This window comes from Schistocerca americana, chromosome 1 (assembly GCF_021461395.2).
Source record: "Schistocerca americana isolate TAMUIC-IGC-003095 chromosome 1, iqSchAmer2.1, whole genome shotgun sequence".
Lineage (NCBI taxonomy): Eukaryota > Metazoa > Arthropoda > Insecta > Orthoptera > Acrididae > Schistocerca > Schistocerca americana.
The window spans coordinates 1,028,440,495-1,028,454,505 of NC_060119.1; the positions used below are offsets into that span (position 1 = coordinate 1,028,440,495).

Here is a 14,011-nt window from a genome sequence, read left to right on the forward strand (position 1 = left end):
GAGAGAGAGAGAGAGAGAGAGAGAGAGAGAGAGAGCGAGAGCGAGAGCGTGTGTTCACTAAAAATACCAATTAAAATGCTCAGACTGATGACACGTAACTAAAATAATGTGTAGCAATGTAAGGTAACAGTAGAATATGGTGAAGGGACTGTTGTATTACTATGCAATACAAAAAATATCAAAATGAAAATGGCTATGTTGTTATTCAGTACTAATCACTTAACACCAGAAAATGCCACCCCACCTTCCACATATGCCATTATCACTTCCTCTATTGTCTGAAACCTCTGGTTACTTCAAGAAGCACATAAATTACAAGTTAAACCCCAGAGCTTCAAATGGAAGTTGCAACCTTCAAGTTAAAAGTATTCACTGCTGTGATTATTGCAGTGTCACTTATTACTCCACACAAAGTAATTTCTGTGCACAATGAAGAAGCGAAGTGTTTTTTTTTTTGTTCCCCCCCCCCCCCCCCCCCCCCCCAACGATGACCATTTTTAAGCATCTGTTTCTGCACCTTTCAATCGCAGTCTTGCAAAATCTTCGAAGATTATATCATCATCTTGATCAGGGCATATTCCTTCCCTGTGAAAATAATGAGCAAACAACAGTTCAAATCATAACTATTTAACAATACAAGCAGTCAATTATAAAGTAAAACTCAAGTTATGTAAGTTTTCGTTTAGATTTATGACAAAGCAGTTTGCTGCTACAAGGACCACATTATTATTTTTATCCATTCAGTAATTCATAATTTCTAATTTCATCTCATAATCTAATATAAAGAAGCAACTGAATTTGATATACAGTGTAAGACTCTCAGCAACATATTTAAGATAGTAATGGGAGAAAGGACAGAAAATGACAGGACAGATGCAGGAGAATTGAAGCTCTCTATTAAAAGCAAAAATATAACAGTGACACACAACTAGAATGTTACTGCTTAGTATCCCTATTCAAAATTAATACTAATACACATACAAGGTTTAATCAATACCCACCACATAAATAACGAATATTCTCACTGACACAGCAGCCAGGAGGCACAAGAGGTTTTTTTTGTGTGTGTGTGTGTGTGTGTGTGTGTGTGTGTGTGTGTGTGTGAGAGAGAGAGGGAGGGCACGCACACACGCACATGCATGCATCCATTTGGAAAGCATTTCCACTGATCAGCATAGCTACCATATGCCTCAATATTTCTCCCGTAGTTCAATAAACAATAACAATGTTCTCTTTCAGGTTGTTAAAAAATATGATGTTTATGAGGACTACAAAAAAGAAAGAAGGGGGTGCATTTTCGAGCTGACCAAGCCCGCATTTGCCTTAATAGATTCAAGCAAACCACAGAAAATCTAAATCTGTATAATGGGTGGACATAAGAATGATATAAAAGAAAAAAAAAACTTCTTTTTCTGGCTCGTTGGTGTAATTGTGCAATAAAACAAAGACCATTAGGAAATACTTACGTATCAAGTTGGATAAGGTTTGTGTCAACAGGCACAACATCTTCACCATCTTCCTTTACTGCATGTGATGGAGATGGCCGGGCTGTAGATGGTGCTGGCTCTTCTTCAGGTTTAGGATGCATCAGAATAAACGGCAGCTCGGCAATCAAGTCTCTGAAATTGAAATTTACAAAGTATATCCCATAACTGTAATGCTGTCACCCTCCCACCTGACACACACACACACACACACACACACACACACACACACACACACACACACACAACAACAACAACAACAACAACGGCTGTTTAAAAATTGGTACTGCCTCAGTTTTGTGATTCACTGTAAGCATTAATCTCCATTTCATCATTGCCTCAGAGTGTCACCTGTTTATCTCTCCCACAACTAACAACTCCTCGTTGCCCAATCCCTCTTTTTGTCCCTCATCTGGCTGCAGCAGTGAGAGTGCACTTACAGAAAAGCAAATCCTCTTAACCTGCAGCAAAAATCTGTTACCAGTAATAAAATAAATTACTTATATTTCAGCAGCAAACTAAGTATACCATAAGAGGAAGAGCTATTACATGAAATTTATTTAAGCAGATATCAGACCAGGGTCTTTGGAGAATTATTTGAATTAAAATAAAACTCCAGACATAAAAAAATCTTGCATTTTTTCATTAAGAAAATGTAAATCTAGTCTGAACAGCAATATCCACTCTTATTTTAATACACTGTAACAACAACCAAATGTTGACTATGTTAGTTTTAGATTACTATAATTTTCTGTAGATCTGAGGAATTTAAGGAACAAATGATCAGCACAAATAACAGTGATAAGAGGTTATTAACAATCTGTTTATTACATTAAAACAATACATCTGAAATTTATAAAATAAATCTGCATAGTAATGGAAAGTTTAAAAAAGATGCTTAAAAATTTTAAGAATTACAAAAAATGGAAAAGTGTAAAGAAAATCAAGAAAGGGAAAGCAGTTAATATCTTATTATAAACACTCGAAAATTCAGTACTTCAGTATTACAATGACAAATTACAGGTACAGGAAACAGCACAGACTTAAGACGCATTGCTACTAACAAAATGAATTTTGGATTATATACAAACAGCTAAGAACATAAGGGTGAGAATAAGAAGTGGAAGGAAGGAATAAATGAAATTTGGGACTGTAAATTAACATTCTACGTACCCTCCAAGTGCACCCAGACAGAGCTTCACTTTGACCTTGTACTGCACAATTATTCCAAGATTCTCTCTTTGGGAAGGATCTGCAACTCTGCAATTAATGAAGGATCTTCTATTAATGATACTACCGAAACAATCTTAGTGTAGTACATAACTGTAGTAAAATAACCCAGCACCCCATCTTTTACATTTTCTTTTAGTTCCACATCTAATCACTGAATAATATAGTGAGGAACACTGAAATTATGTGACCAGATATGAACTGGACAACAATTGAGGTTTATGAAAGATTAACATTTTTAAAAAAATAATCTCTGTCCTCAATCTTTACCATGGATAATAGAGTCTTTCTAAAATATTTACAATGCTCACCACATCTTTAGCAATTTTCAGCATTAACTGTTAAAAAACCAAATTAATTTTTGCTACAAGGTCCATTGAGCAGACTAGCTTCATTCTTATTGCATTCAAAAACTCCATGCATCACAAAAACATGGAAAATTAGCAAAACAATTTTAATACCAAGCAGTGACATGCAAGAAAAGCAGCAGCAATCCAAAACAAAATGATTTCAAAAACAACAGTTGCAACTCAGTTTTAATGAGAACAACCTAATAAGAATTATACAGTCTATACAGGCAATGACATTCCTATATTACTGAGCCAACATGGTTGCAGATTCATTGGAAGACTGTGTCAAAAGTAATGACATTCCTGTAAATGTACATTACTTTGAAAATTTAACAGCAATGTCCATAATTAAATCTTTCTTAAAAATGTCCTGAAGTCCGTTGTAAATTGTTTCTTTTGATAGTACATCTTCAGTGATGGACACATTTGATTTTTACTAACTTTATCAAAGTGAATTTCAAACTGGCAACAATACTGGAAGATTTCTCACAGATTCGTGCGTTTTCACACAGTAACAATAAATGCTGACACTTAAAAAACACTCAAGCAACCAACACACCCATATGGACACATACCTAATCTGATAGTGAAAATGGAACTTCTTTTGTACAAGAACTGTTCTCCAATTCTTTTCTGTAGTCTAAATGAAAGTCTTACAGAGAAAATCCTTCACTTTTTTTTTAATGCAATCAGATGAACAATGTTCTTCAATCACATTCATTATTTTGTTTCATAGAATTATTTATGCCTAGTCAGCTTATGTGGAGTACAGCTCTGAACTACGCAGGTGCTGAATATAATACTGTCCAAAACAATAGGGTTAGTTCATTTTGTGTTATGGCACAAAAACAAATAAGGTCATAGAAGCCAATGTTAGAACCTTAGACCACTACAACAAAAAAGGAGTTAAAAGCGACTACATGTTACACCCAACTGACAGAAAGAAAGAGAGCTAAGAACAAGGACTTCCTCTTGGAGAAGAGTACACAAAAAACGCTGCATAGAAATGGATATCCCAAACTAAAGATTAAATGTCCTTTGCCATATTGCTACTCTACTGTACTCTTACTCTTCTGACCCCACAAACTGCAGTTTATTTTTGGCCTCGTCAAGGAGCCTCTTGCACAGTATTCCGCCTTCGGCATCATCCTTTCTTACTCCCAGTACCTAGAGATCCTTGGCGACCTAGTCTCCCGATCTAATTTTCAGCCTGCCTAAAGTTCTTCAGCCTTCCGTTTTATTCCACGAGTCATCTCTCAGTAAAGATCCCTGCTCTCTTCTATAGATGTGGCTGGTCCATCTTAGTCTTCTTCTTTTGGCTCCCACAACTAAATCCGGTTCACTGTACAGCTCCCTGTTCTTTCTATCTTCACCATTCTCCTCCCTCATACATTAGTCCAAATATCTTTCGCAGGACTTAATTTTCAAAAACTTATCTTTCTGTCCCTGTATTTATCTTTCTCTCCCTGCATTTATCTACTTTCCATATTTTACACCATATTGTAATACTAGTCTGACTACAGTTTTATATATTTTTACTTCGGTTCCTCCTTAAAAAATTTTAAATGACGGTAGTTTGTTGAGTATGTATGATGCAGAGTGTGAATGCAGCTTTTGATCCTCGCCTCGGTCTCTTGCTTCTCATTGTTTTCGTTGTTAACTACTACACCCAGATATTTAAACTCGCCAACTTCTTCAAACGTATGGTTATCCATCTACAGTGTTTCCCATCTGTTTGTTCTGTAATTTCATTCTAACCTCATGAATATTTTTCTCATCATTTACTTCTAATCCAGCTTCCTTTCCTTTTTGAAAGTCTTTTTGCTAGTATTTTAAGGTCACCAAGATACTCAGAGATTACCCGCTACGCAATATGAAAAGACCAGTAAATATATTTTTGTTCCCACTTTAATTTCCTCTTCTGCTTCACTTGTTGCGTGTAACACTTCCTGTATTACAATGATGAATGAGAGGGGTGATATTCCATCTCCTTGCCTGATTCCTGTTTTTATGTCAAAGGCCTTGAAATATTCTCCATTTTCTCTCACAACTTATCTCTGCATATAGTATCACGGCTTTCTTAAAATCAACAACCTGTATTGCCATTGTTTTGTTGTACTTCCAATATTTGGATATGCCCTCTTTCAGTATTAATATATGGTCAGTGGTTGAATGATTCTTCATAAATCCCATTTGTTTCTCATTTATTATCTCTTTTAAATATGGATCTAATTTTGTCTCGAGCATATTTGAGAACACTTTATGGGTATTGCTAATTAATGAGACGCCTCTGTAGTTCCTGCACCGTTTTTTGTCATCCTTTTTATGAACTGGTATTATTACTGCTTCTGTCCACTCCTCTGGCATTCTTTCTTCATTCCAGATGTTTGTAAGAACATTGTGTATTTGTTTTGCAATTTTTATTCCTCCTTTCCTAAACAATTCAGCTGTTATATGCCATCTCTTCCTGGAGCACTATTGTTTTTCAGTATTTTGATTGAGTCTACTGTCTCTTTCATTGTCGATCGTTCCACAAAGGGATCTACCCTCTGATGATCATGTTGTTGCTCCATTTCTTCACTTCCATATTCAAAATTTAGAAGCTCCTCAAAATATTCCCTCCAAATTTCTATACCTTGGATCTTTCCAGTTCTGTATTGCCACTTTTATCTCTGATGCCACACATCTGTGGTATATATCTTTTTCTGAAAAATGTAACTGATCTGTAAAAACCTCTTTTATTCCCAGCCCTTTTATTCTTCTTTGGTCTTTTGATTACACTACCCACATGTTCTCTCTTATTCCTTCTGAGAAGATTTTTAGTTTCTCTATTAACGTTTTCAGATGCTTCTTTACTTTCACTGGAATCCTCTTGTAGGTGTTCTCCTTTGCCGCTCTTCTTTCTTTCACTTTTTGCTCACATTCTTCTGAAAATCTTGGATTTTTCTTCCTTCGTTTTCTTTATCCACCTACTTCTAGTACCACTTCTTCCACATTAATTTTTCATCATTTCCCAGGGGGTCTTCAATGCAAGGTTGCCTTCCCTTGTTAGAACATCAAATTTGTCTATGTCAATGCTGTGGTCTTTTATGCTGTGTTGCCCAGTATACTGCATGGCCTGAAATGAGGTGAGAGCTCTGCTGTAAATACTGAGCAGATACCAAAAATGCCAATGATGAATGCATAGCTGACACCATGGCCAGGCTGAGAGACATGAGTGTACACAAAGGTACTATCACTAAGTTCTGTGTGAAGGTTGAGAAACTTGACCAATAGATCGAATATGGAGTAGTTTCCTCAGGAACAGTGAGTCCAAGGCAATCAGCCGGCCGGAGTGGCCGTGCGGTTAAAGGCGCTGCAGTCTGGAACCGCAAGACCGCTACGGTCGCAGGTTCGAATCCTGCCTCGGGCATGGATGTGTGTGATGTCCTTAGGTTAGTTAGGTTTAACTAGTTCTAAGTTCTAGGGGACTAATGACCTCAGCAGTTGAGTCCCATAGTGCTCAGAGCCATTTTTTAGTCCAAGGCAATCGAGTGCTTGGCATTGTTCCCACCATGATGTGTCTATGGTTAACAGGGGATATCATGTATATATACATGGCAAATAAGAACGAAGCCTTCACAAATCAGAAACCACAGCTCAACTGACACCAAGCAGAAAACTCCTATGGATGAGCTTATTCATGCTTTGGCTGCCAATGGTTGCATCACAGCAGTGTATAGACAGTTTGGAGCTTGACATCATCTGTCTCATAGTAAATGGGCCTTGGTGAACAAGTTCAGACTCACCACAAGTAGGTCACTTCTTGGAAAAATGAGACCCACTTTCAAGTCAAGACAATGGCATTTTCTCCTTATGTTTCTTCCTTTCTTTCCTTCCTTTATTCTTTTTCTCTCTTGAAAATGCAATAGCAATGGGGTGAATGTTTTGGGCAAAGCACATAGTATCCTAGTCCTGAAGGAGATACTGATTGCAGATGTGCAGAGTTCACCTGACTATTTAGGGGTCTAGTCTCTGTAGAGGCTTAATAGTCCTGCTGCGCAACTCTAAAGCGGAAGCCCTAGGAGTTTGGGCTACACAATGGTAGTCATATTTATGTCAATCAGACAACCATGCCCAAATGGCCAGTTGATTCCACAATTCAAAAACATGTGACAACTGAAACATGGGTTCTCAACATTATTAAACAGGTCAAAAAGAACAACAGACCACATAATTTATGAGCTGGCACTCCTTAACACTGATGATGCTGCCCTGGGCAAAACTATGTTACTGTATAAAGAAAATATTGTTGAGTGCAGTACAAATAATTGAAGGGGAAGGTAGAAGGAAGGTGGAGATGATGGTGTTGATTTTTCCTTTGAATAGCACTCACTTGCAGTTCATGAACATGTAACAGTCTTTCATGCACCTCTCTCAGAAAACAACTGCAAGACATTTCTTTTCTTGTATGCCCTCCTTACATGACGACGACTTAAGATTCATAATTATAACATCATGATAGAGGACCTGAGGCCAGTTGGTGAAGAAAGGGGCATTTTTTGAGTGATGAGATAAATAAATGTAATGTAATCATGAAACAAGAAAACCAATCACAGAAGACAATTACACCAACGACACTGCTGTCCTACCAACAGACTCAGTCTTTTGCACAAATAAAAAGCATTCCACTAGACCTCTGTGATACCAAAGATAACTACCAGACAAAACAATACCAAAGAAGTTTTACATTATTAAATAATTTAGGCAGTAATTAAATGGTGCTTCATTCTGAATTGAGTCTGAACCCATTTGGAAAGTCTTAAAGACTTTTCATCCTAAACAAGACTGTGAGACAGAATGCCCTCAGAACTGAAAGAGAGTAATTCAACTCACAACTAACATTTCTCACTGATATAAAAATGTGGCACAGAAAAATATTGCTATATAAACACACACACTAAAGCAAAAACAAAATGAGGAGGAAATATTACATCCATTGAAAACACAAGGAGAGAAGTGCATTTATTATTAAGATTGGCAGTAACATCAACGTAGCATTCCAAAATGATAATATTCATTACCAATTTTATGTACTGGTCGCACACTTACTTTGCCCCTCTATGGTCATTGGAAGTTGCCCAACTTTGTGCTGCTCGGGAATGTTCATGGTCATTGCCAACCATGGCAAAAATGCGCAAAAAGACTATACCTGGACCTTCTAGCACCTCACTAACCATGCTCTGTCAATTCTGCGAAGTATTAATCCATTACATCTTCAATGCTTTTATAACCTATAAGCTGGCTATGCTGCGAGAAGTGGGTGGGGCCTGTCTCAGCAACCAGTGAGTTATGAACCAATCACAAGCTTCCACTCGCAGCATCTTTCACTCAGGTGCAAAGTAAAAGTGTGCCATCAGTATAACTACCTACTGAAAATTTGTCAGTAGAAGGTGGTGAGGAAGCCACAGATCAAAAACAACAATAATGTAAAATCCTGGATGGAACAATACTAAAACAAGGCAAAGCTAACCACTAATGTAAGGTGCATAGACACACAACAGAAATAGAGCTCACAATAGCTTTCGAGTTCTTACCCTTTCTCTAGCAAAAGTACACACATTCAAATAACCAACTGCACGGGCACTCAAATAAACACTACCTTGGTTGCAGTGAGACTGACTACTAATTATGAATTATTGAGAGCAGATGCCTGGATGATGTACTTGGGGAAAGTGTTACAAGGAGAGTAGAACAGGATATTGCGAGACATGTCTTCCAACAGACAATTCAGCAGTTGTGTACCAGGACGAAAACAGTTGAAAGGGTAGAACATGTGAGGGGAAATGGCAAGGTAGAGGAGGTGCGGCGGGAGGTGTATAGAGAGAGAGAGAGAGAGAGAGAGAGAGAGAGAGAGAGAGAGAGAGAGAGAGAGAGAGGGGGGGAGGGGTGTGGCGACAGAGAGAGAGAGAGCGGGGGGGAGGGGTGTGGCGACAGAGAGAGAGAGAGCGGGGGGGGGGAGGGGTGTGGCGAGAGAGAGAGAGAGAGCGGGGGGGGGGAGGGGTGTGGCGAGAGAGAGAGAGAGAGAGAGAGAGAGAGGGAGGGCGAGGGGTGTGAGAGAGGGCGAGGGGTGTGAGAGAGGGCGAGGGGTGTGAGAGAGGGCGAGGGGTGTGAGAGAGGGCGAGGGGTGTGAGAGAGGGCGAGGGGTGTGAGAGAGGGCGAGGGGTGTGAGAGAGGGCGAGGGGTGTGAGAGAGGGCGAGGGGTGTGAGAGAGGGCGAGGGGTGTGAGAGAGGGCGAGGGGTGTGAGAGAGGGCGAGGGGTGTGAGAGAGGGCGAGGGGTGTGAGAGAGGGCGAGGGGTGTGAGAGAGGGCGAGGGGTGTGAGAGAGGGCGAGGGGTGTGAGAGAGGGCGAGGGGTGTGAGAGAGGGCGAGGGGTGTGAGAGAGGGCGAGGGGTGTGAGAGAGGGCGAGGGGTGTGAGAGAGGGCGAGGGGTGTGAGAGAGGGCGAGGGGTGTGAGAGAGGGCGAGGGGTGTGAGAGAGGGCGAGGGGTGTGAGAGAGGGCGAGGGGTGTGAGAGAGGGCGAGGGGTGTGAGAGAGGGCGAGGGGTGTGAGAGAGGGCGAGGGGTGTGAGAGAGGGCGAGGGGTGTGAGAGAGGGCGAGGGGTGTGAGAGAGGGCGAGGGGTGTGAGAGAGGGCGAGGGGTGTGAGAGAGGGCGAGGGGTGTGAGAGAGGGCGAGGGGTGTGAGAGAGGGCGAGGGGTGTGAGAGAGGGCGAGGGGTGTGAGAGAGGGCGAGGGGTGGGAGAGAGGGCGAGGGGTGGGAGAGAGGGCGAGGGGTGGGAGAGAGGGCGAGGGGTGGGAGAGAGGGCGAGGGGTGGGAGAGAGGGCGAGGGGTGGGAGAGAGGGCGAGGGGTGGGAGAGAGGGCGAGGGGTGGGAGAGAGGGCGAGGGGTGGGAGAGAGGGCGAGGGGTGGGAGAGAGGGCGAGGGGTGGGAGAGAGGGCGAGGGGTGGGAGAGAGGGCGAGGGGTGGGAGAGAGGGCGAGGGGTGGGAGAGAGGGCGAGGGGTGGGAGAGAGGGCGAGGGGTGGGAGAGAGGGCGAGGGGTGGGAGAGAGGGCGAGGGGTGGGAGAGAGGGCGAGGGGTGGGAGAGAGGGCGAGGGGTGGGAGAGAGGGCGAGGGGTGGGAGAGAGGGCGAGGGGTGGGAGAGAGGGCGAGGGGTGGGAGAGAGGGCGAGGGGTGGGAGAGAGGGCGAGGGGTGGGAGAGAGGGCGAGGGGTGGGAGAGAGGGCGAGGGGTGGGAGAGAGGGCGAGGGGTGGGAGAGAGGGCGAGGGGTGGGAGAGAGGGCGAGGGGTGGGAGAGAGGGCGAGGGGTGGGAGAGAGGGCGAGGGGTGGGAGAGAGGGCGAGGGGTGGGAGAGAGGGCGAGGGGTGGGAGAGAGGGCGAGGGGTGGGAGAGAGGGCGAGGGGTGGGAGAGAGGGCGAGGGGTGGGAGAGAGGGCGAGGGGTGGGAGAGAGGGCGAGGGGTGGGAGAGAGGGCGAGGGGTGGGAGAGAGGGCGAGGGGTGGGAGAGAGGGCGAGGGGTGGGAGAGAGGGCGAGGGGTGGGAGAGAGGGCGAGGGGTGGGAGAGAGGGCGAGGGGTGGGAGAGAGGGCGAGGGGTGGGAGAGAGGGCGAGGGGTGGGAGAGAGGGCGAGGGGTGGGAGAGAGGGCGAGGGGTGGGAGAGAGGGCGAGGGGTGGGAGAGAGGGCGAGGGGTGGGAGAGAGGGCGAGGGGTGGGAGAGAGGGCGAGGGGTGGGAGAGAGGGCGAGGGGTGGGAGAGAGGGCGAGGGGTGGGAGAGAGGGCGAGGGGTGGGAGAGAGGGCGAGGGGTGGGAGAGAGGGCGAGGGGTGGGAGAGAGGGCGAGGGGTGGGAGAGAGGGCGAGGGGTGGGAGAGAGGGCGAGGGGTGGGAGAGAGGGCGAGGGGTGGGAGAGAGGGCGAGGGGTGGGAGAGAGGGCGAGGGGTGGGAGAGAGGGCGAGGGGTGGGAGAGAGGGCGAGGGGTGGGAGAGAGGGCGAGGGGTGGGAGAGAGGGCGAGGGGTGGGAGAGAGGGCGAGGGGTGGGAGAGAGGGCGAGGGGTGGGAGAGAGGGCGAGGGGTGGGAGAGAGGGCGAGGGGTGGGAGAGAGGGCGAGGGGTGGGAGAGAGGGCGAGGGGTGGGAGAGAGGGCGAGGGGTGGGAGAGAGGGCGAGGGGTGGGAGAGAGGGCGAGAGGGTGCGGGGTGGGAGAGAGGGCGAGAGGGTGCGGGGTGGGAGAGAGGGCGAGAGGGTGCGGGGTGGGAGAGAGGGCGAGAGGGTGCGGGGTGGGAGAGAGGGCGAGAGGGTGCGGGGTGGGAGAGAGGGCGAGAGGGTGCGGGGTGGGAGAGAGGGCGAGAGGGTGCGGGGTGGGAGAGAGGGCGAGAGGGTGCGGGGTGGGAGAGAGGGCGAGAGGGTGCGGGGTGGGAGAGAGGGCGAGAGGGTGCGGGGTGGGAGAGAGGGCGAGGCGAGGGAGAGAGGGTGAGGGGGGGAGAGAGGATGAGGGGTGGGAGAGAGGGCAGGAGTGGGGAAGGAGGTGGGAGAGAGGGTGAGGGGGGGAGAGAGGATGAGGGGTGGGAGAGAGGGCAGGAGTGGGGAAGGAGGTGGGAGAGAGGGCGGGAGTGGGGGAGGAGGTGGGAAAGATGGCGGGAGGTGGGGTGGGAAAGATGGCGGGAGGGGGGTGGGAAAGATGGCGGGAGGGGGGGGGGGGAAGATGGCGGGAGGGGGGGCGGGAAAGATGGCGGGAGGGGGGGGGGGCGGGAAAGATGGCGGGAGGTGGGGTGGGAAAAATGGCGGGAGGGGGGGGTGGGAAAAATGGTAGGAGGGGGAGGGAGAGATGATGGGAGGGGGGAAGAGTTGGCGGGAGGGTCCCACAGGCACTTTCACTAGAAAAACACCTTCACTAGAAGAAGACCAAGAGCTCGAAAGGTACTGTGAATAGCCTTTTCTTTTACGCATTAATATGCTTCACATACTAGTTCGCTACAGGCGAGTGGCTTCGTTTCCTTAATTTACTTACTGGTTAGTAACACAGTTGCTACTAGACAACGAACAAACAACAGCCATCTATAGCAAGGGAAACAGTCTCCTAAATGAGTTCTAAACTATTGTGAATGGCATAAAACTGAATTTATGGAACAATTAGTCAAAATTTTAGTAATATTTCTATGTCGTGGAAGGTCACTCAAACAGCTAGGAACCGAAAACTTGTGAACAAAGAAATAAAATCGTAGTTGTGAATATGGGACACCATCAGTCGTATAATGGAAAGACGACAATGAAAATTTGTGCTGGTTAAAACTCGTACTCTGATTTCTCACTTATTGTGATCAGTTACACTGCCATTAGGCTATTCAAGTTAAGTTTAAAGTTTGACATTTGAGAGCTTTTTGAAAGATGTAGTGACCTCCAGGACTTCACCAATAAAGGGGAAAGTTATACTGACCAAAGTTAATGTAGTCAACTTACACTCTCTCTCATTTTAGCGGGTAGATCATACATAACAACCTAATTCTGATACAGCTCTCATGCTTAATAGATTTTAATGTATCTTGTATTTTGGGACATAAAATTTTCATTAATATGTACATTTCCCGTATTACCAGATAAAAATTTCATGAATTTGAGGGCAGCAGTTTATTAATACTGCCATTACACTTTAAGCTAACTGACAGTCATTGCTTCTCATAATGTGCTACAAAATGTGTTTAGATGAGTAAACTTTAATATTAAGTATGCCTGCTGTTTTTCCATAGTATTTTCAATTTGCCAATGCGCACTTTCAATCACAGTATTCATCCCCTGGGCTTCAGTTATTACCAAAGTAGCATCATGTCAGTGTCAATGTGGCTTAAGCACTCACTTCAGGAGTTTTGGGACATTCATTATTGAAATCTTCAAATTTGTGGTGGAATACATTCTAAATATTTTCCATACAACTTCACGGGTTTCAGTTCAGAATACACTGCATATAACTTTCACAGATACTGTGTGCATTTCTGGCATTTTTATGAAGGTTCTTGACGATGTACCTTGGCAAACAGAAACGGAAAAGATAGCAGATGGACTTCATTATAAAATATTACAGTCCTTTCATTGTCTCACTTTTGCCATGAATAGTTGCTATGGTTAACGTGACAAAAGAATTTAACTTCCTTGGTATGTAATGTTAGGAAAGTCAATAATTTCAACTAAACTGTTCATATTGGAGAAAAACTTGTCAGTGTCATTATTTCAGAATCAAAATATTTCATTTTTAAATCATTTTGTAAGCTATGGAAGTCTGTTATCTTGCTTTAATACTAATCACAGTCCATACAAAGTGTCGTCAAGATTGCTTCAGGGTAGACACAATCAACACAGTGGAATCTCAGAATCAAACTATTCATCCACACAGTTCAAATGCTGACATTTCAAATCACTGTTAATATAATGAAGCGTCAATGTGAAGTATTCTCAGAGAGGCACTGAAAATTGTTTGGCAGTCAATTAGTAGTCACATGACCCTTAGGCTCTGTCTCGAGTTTTCCTCAGCCATGCTAACACTACTGTTCAATCATATATATCACTTCCAGAATGAATTTTGACTCTGTAGCAGTGTGTGTGTGCTGATATGGAACTTCCTAGAAGACAAACTGTTTGCCAGACCAGAACTTGAAGCTGGGGCCATTGCCTATCACAGACTGTGAGAGCTGGCCATTAGTAATGCTTGGATAGCTCAGCCAGTAGAGCACTTTTACAAAAAAAGGCAAAGCTCAAACCCCAGTCCAGCACACAGTTTTAATCTGACAAGAAGTTTCAAATCAAAGTACACTCTGTTGCTTAGTGGAAATTCATTCTGGAAGCAATCGCACAGGCTGAGGCTTCACCATGTCTATGCAATATTCTTTCTTCCAGGATCACTAGTCCTACAACATATACACAAGAAC

At 44.6% G+C, this 14,011-nt stretch overlaps 1 protein-coding gene across 3 annotated transcripts in view; it reads right to left on the bottom strand.

Moving 5' to 3' along the window:
• Window positions 1-468: 468 nt before the first annotated feature.
• The window catches only part of LOC124616545 (beta-arrestin-1), a 493,320-nt gene continuing 479,777 nt past the window's right edge, over window positions 469-14,011 (bottom strand). For all 3 annotated transcript variants that reach the window (XM_047144881.1, XM_047144866.1, XM_047144874.1), the window contains 3 exons: window positions 2,658-2,744; window positions 1,467-1,619; window positions 469-585 (listed from right to left, as the gene is read on the bottom strand). In XM_047144881.1, coding sequence (XP_047000837.1) covers window positions 498-585; window positions 1,467-1,619; window positions 2,658-2,744 — 328 coding nt within the window. In that variant the 3' untranslated portion in view covers window positions 469-497. The remainder of the gene's footprint in view (window positions 586-1,466; window positions 1,620-2,657; window positions 2,745-14,011) is intronic.